The following is a 5,207-nucleotide window of genomic DNA, read 5'->3' as shown; positions in this document are numbered from 1 at the left end:
TCAGTATTTTATATAAAAAAATTGATCCAAACCGAATCAAAACCGCATATTATATTTGGATCAGATTGGATCGGACATCTTAATATAAACAGAACAGACCGGTCTAGACCGTAGTTAATTATGTGTTTGGATCGGGTCACTTTTTGCCTAAACACCAATCCAAATGAACGGTGAACACCTACACCCAATATGTATATTATCATATGTACCATTTATATTTTATGGTCAAAAAAATAAAACAAGAATTAAATATATATTAACTTTATATTGTTTAACCAATGATACTAAAAGATTATATAAAATGGTATACATCTTACCATAGAAGATGTGCTCAGTCATAGAGTAGTCAAATGGTTCAACTAAATTTTTTAGGAGATAAAGTTATAAGGAGGTTAGGGGTTTAAGTATTATCCACTATAAATACTAATTTATTAACATTTGTCTATAAAATTATAAATAAAATAGCTTATTGAATTAAAGTTTTTGATAAAAAAAAACTTATAAGTCCAAGTCACTTTTAACTTCTCACTCTTATGAATGATAACATTTTTTAAAGTTCCCTTTAACTAAACCGGAATAAAAAGTTAATTTTAGTAAAATAAACTCAAACTAACTTATAATCCCCTCTTACCCAAACACACTATGAGCTTTTCATCATATTTTTTGAAGGAAAAATAAATAGTTTTTTTTTAGCAAAATGGTGAAATTGAGAATATGAATCAACCAATTGTGAGCTAGCCTAGAATGGGTAGCCCTTGAGCTATTGTATATCTTATTAACTAATGGATAAATAATTAATTATTTTACATAACTCCTATTTTTAATAAGTGTTGCTCTTTATAATTGATATTTTGACTTTGTAACTTATCTAAATATTTAATTAGATCTTACAATAGGATACAATTGTCTTGTTACTGAGTATCTTAACATCTAATGATATGTGTTTTGCTCCAAAAAAATCTTTTACATATATTATTATATATTTTATCATCTTTTATATTTATTTATTACTAACTTTTCAAAATATGAATATTTACTATACAAAAATCTTTATAATAATATAATATATATATTAGACTCGCAATCTCATCTTCATAACATAAGTCGTGGCAATCTCACTCTCCCGAGTTCACGTAATAAACAATATTACATGCCATATGTCGGTCTAAGTAATGCGTGTGGGTCCGTACGTGTTGTTCACATATCTATTCTCAGTGTCACGATAACTACGACTTTTCATTTTCCCATCGGTTTTTAAACCCATCCCATTTTCTCTTCAATCTCCCTAACATCTCTCAAATCTAAACCCCGTTTTTATTTGACTCAAATTCAGATTTTAAGATTCTGGGTGTATGAAAAGTTTCCATCTTTGGCGTGTTCACCAACATGGGTGCTAATTTTTCATCGTGTGTTTGTGATGGCAACGATGATGGTGGTTCTTCTATGAGGCCAAGGCTTGGGGACATACCAGAGAGTTGTGTGGCATTCGTGTTAATGTATTTGGACCCACCTGATATTTGCAAACTAGCACGATTGAACAAAGCATTTCATGATGCTTCATTGGCTGATTTTATATGGGAATCTAAGTTACCTTTGAATTATAAGTTCATCATGGAGAAAGCTTTGGAGGATGATTCTTTTGTAGCTGAGCTAGGGAAGAAAGATGTGTATGCAAGACTTTGTAGGCCTAATTTGTTTGATAATGGAACTAAGGTGAAATATATTAGCCCTATATATATAAATGTTTTTCTGTGATCAGTGTTATTTGGAGTATCCTTCACCCTTTTTTGAATAATGAATTAATCTTTTTGGGTGCATGATTGCCCTCATTGATATTATTTATTAAAATGTAATGTTAGTGAGTACTTTGGTGTAGGAAATTTGGCTAGATAAGAAGACAGGTGGGGTATGTTTGGCAATTTCTTCCAAGGGGTTGAAGATCACAGGGATAGATGATCGGAGATATTGGAATTATATTTCGACTGAAGAGTCAAGGTGAGATTATGGTGAGATTATGGTGGGTGAAACTATGTTACTAGTCCTAATGTTACAATTTCTTGAGTCTTAACTTTGTTATGTTGGGTTAAATATGTTTATTTATTCTAGGGTGTTATCATATTTGTGCACAGTGTAGAAATTTATACATGGCCATTACATTATTATTTACCATTCATTTTGATTTTTTTTTCTAAAAAGTCAAATATTAATAAATATCAACGATGAATAATGTAATGACAATATATAAAACTCATACATAGTCAGTGCATATATTTTTTCTCATTTTTGCATCCAACAAAAAAAATTGTGACTCAACTTTAATGCATGTTTTTCTCTAGGGGAATAGATGCTCTCATGTCAAAAAAATTTCTTCAATTTTGAAGAGACTAATAAAGACCATGATTTTGGATGAAATTTCACAAATTTTGACTCAGACCTACCAATTTTTTTTTTGTCTATATCTCTTCTCAACATGAGAGACAAAAGCTACAACTATAGTTAAGGTAGTCAAAATCACGATACTACTTGTGAGATCGCACGATCTTATAATCCTCGACCCCCAACTCGTGCTCGATCTCAGTTTTGGGTGAGCCTCCATGAGATTGGGTGGGATTGTCGTGCAGGTGCGTAAAATCGGTGGAATCGACGAGCCCACCGATCCCTAAATCTCTGTCACTCATTCCTCTCTCTCTCACTCTATGCCTCACGCCCTCTCTCTCTCTCAATGCCTGCATGACCATCAACTCCAACAGTCACAAGAGTAGATACAAAACCAAAAACTCCAACAGCCTTTAGCTTCAACTCAAGCGGCGTCATGGGAAGAGAAGAAGGGTAGAGAAGAGGGGTAGAGAAGAAGGGGAACCGGGTCATGTGTGACCCAGTTTGTTGAAACCCTAATTTTTATGTATTTATAAAAAACAGATTTGATGGGCTTTTAAGCCAGTTTTTTAAGCCCAATCTATTTTTTAACCCTATAAACTTAATAAAACGTAAGCAATGGTCGTAAAACACAAAAACCCTATTTTTTTAGTTGGAATTTGTGGAGTTGTATTATTTTGAATGACCTATGAAATTTTATATCAATGACTCTTATGACTTGCATATATTTTTTCAAAATTTATATAATGTTACATCATAATTTATATAATGTTACCTTATAATTTATTTATTATATATATAATATTACTTCATAATTTATATGATTTTTTCTTCTTAGGACTATTTTTAGTGTTATGACTTATGAATATATTTACATATTTACGAATATCTATAGTATTATATATATGTTTTTTTATGAATATATATATGTGAATTTTTATGCATATATATACACTAATAAGTAGGATCTTACGAGTCTTATTACGATCCTAAGTAAAATCTCGATTTTAACTACCATGAATTTAAAAAAATGATCTTTCATTCTTTACGGGCTGTTTTTATTTACTATGATTAACATGAGTGATAGGTTGAAGATGCATCTTCATGTAATAATGAAACCAGGATGGAATACATCTGTTATTTCATAAAGTGTATTACTCCATTTGACACTACTTGATTTTGAAAAGAATGTATAAAGGTTAAAATGTTAATGATTAAGTAATTTTTTCACCAATCATAATACATTTTATGGGACAAAAGATATGCTTCTCGCAATAATCTAATAAATTATATATTTTTTGGTGTATAGATTCCACATGGTTGCTTATCTTCAACAAATTTGGTGGCTTGAAGTGGAAGGAGATCTTGAATTCCAATTTCCACCTGGGACATATAGTGTGTTCTTCAGACTCCAACTTGGCAAGTCATCCAAAAGACTAGGTCGTCGAGTTTGTAACACTGAGCACATTCATGGCTGGGATATAAAACCTGTTAAGTTTCAGATAACAACTTCTAATGGTCAACATGTTGTATCCCAATGTTATTTGGATAATCCAGGGAATTGGGTGCTATACCATGCTGGAAACTTTGATTCCAAAAGCCATGATGATTTGATCAAGATCAAATTTTCTTTGACTCAGATTGATTGCACACATATTAAAGGTGGTTTGTGTGTAGACTCTGTATTTATATGTAATAGTGAGGGAAAAATGGTGTAGATTGTTTTAGTAGGTTAGAATCTGTATAAAATGTTGATATGAGTTGTGGAACCTGAGTTAATCTTGCATTTTAGGTTGTAGACTAATATAATCGATCAAACTTCGGATGGCATCGTGTGATTCGGACGGACGGAATATTGTAGTTTTGGTGATAGTCACCACTGAATCAATCCATTATGTGACGTCAAATCATAATTATGAAGCTACAGTGCAACCACATTAAACAATATTTATGTTATAACTATCCCATCAAATTCATTTTTATATGACAAAATAATTCATATCGTCATTGCAACTCCAATATCACACTACTACTGCCAAAATAATTGTTAGCCGCCACCTAACACTAAAAACATATCACTGAATATCACAAGCCTAGTGCCAAAAATGAAAAAGAAAACAGTAAAAAACAAGTTATTAAGGTCTAAATACTTGTTACTCTTACTGTTTTAGCCTTGAAATGCTGTATAAGGGAGATCAAGGATTTGGTACCTTAGTAGAGGATTTGGGAGTGAAACCCTATGAGTGGTTTTGACTTTTGAGGAAAATTGTGGTCTAATTCATTTTGCATTAAAGATATTTGATTCAAGTATTATATTTAATTTGACTTGGTTTCGATCAAAAAATCTATATAAAAAATTGAAACTTGAAAGTACATATATACTTCAAAACTTATGATATGACTAAAATATTAAGTATACTGCATTTTTTAAAACAAGTTCACATAGAAATAATTAGGATCCAAGATAAAAAATCTAAAAAACAAAAGCACAAAAAAACACAATAGATTACCAGCGGTGTAACAGACAACAATAACTAATTAGTCTCTTGTGGAGAATTCGGGAAACCAAAAACTATTAAGAAAGAAATTTGGTAATTATGTCATTTAATTGATGCAATTATAGTAGCTAGTGTAATTATAATAATTAAAATTATTTGATCTGGAAAGGAAATGAGTAAATAGAAAATATTGGTAAGTAGTTTTGAGTTTCATATGCAAATTTGTCGGTAACTAATAATAATAAGAAAATTTCTAAAATAATAAATGATTATTAGTATATTTTAAAATAACTTAAGCTAGGTTGAGCGAGAATTAAAAAAAGCAACCAAATT

At 30.7% G+C, this 5,207-nt stretch overlaps 1 protein-coding gene across 1 annotated transcript; it reads left to right on the top strand.

Moving 5' to 3' along the window:
• The first annotated feature begins 1,116 nt into the window (after positions 1-1,116).
• Positions 1,117-4,145, top strand: LOC109338315 (F-box protein PP2-A13-like). The gene is made up of 3 exons (XM_019575521.1): positions 1,117-1,713; positions 1,877-1,995; positions 3,686-4,145. Exons 1-3 carry the CDS (start codon positions 1,387-1,389, stop codon positions 4,092-4,094), a joined length of 855 nt encoding a protein of 284 aa, XP_019431066.1. The 5' UTR covers positions 1,117-1,386; the 3' UTR covers positions 4,095-4,145.
• Positions 4,146-5,207: the final 1,062 nt, after the last annotated feature.

This window comes from Lupinus angustifolius, unplaced genomic scaffold (genome assembly GCF_001865875.1).
Source record: "Lupinus angustifolius cultivar Tanjil unplaced genomic scaffold, LupAngTanjil_v1.0 Scaffold_21_172, whole genome shotgun sequence".
NCBI lineage: Eukaryota > Viridiplantae > Streptophyta > Magnoliopsida > Fabales > Fabaceae > Lupinus > Lupinus angustifolius.
Note: the sequence above shows the minus strand (reverse complement) of the source record. Positions and strands in the feature narration are given on the sequence as shown.

What these genes read in the sequence shown, in the direction of transcription:
- LOC109338315 (XM_019575521.1), top strand. Translation starts at nt 1,387, where the DNA reads ATGGGTGCTAATTTTTCATCGTGTGTTTGTGATGGCAACGATGATGGT. An exon ending in TGTTTGATAATGGAACTAAG is followed by an intron (nt 1,714 to 1,876) that starts GTGAAATATATT and finishes ACTTTGGTGTAG; the next exon opens with GAAATTTGGCTAGATAAGAA. An exon ending in ATTTCGACTGAAGAGTCAAG is followed by an intron (nt 1,996 to 3,685) that starts GTGAGATTATGG and finishes TTTGGTGTATAG; the next exon opens with ATTCCACATGGTTGCTTATC.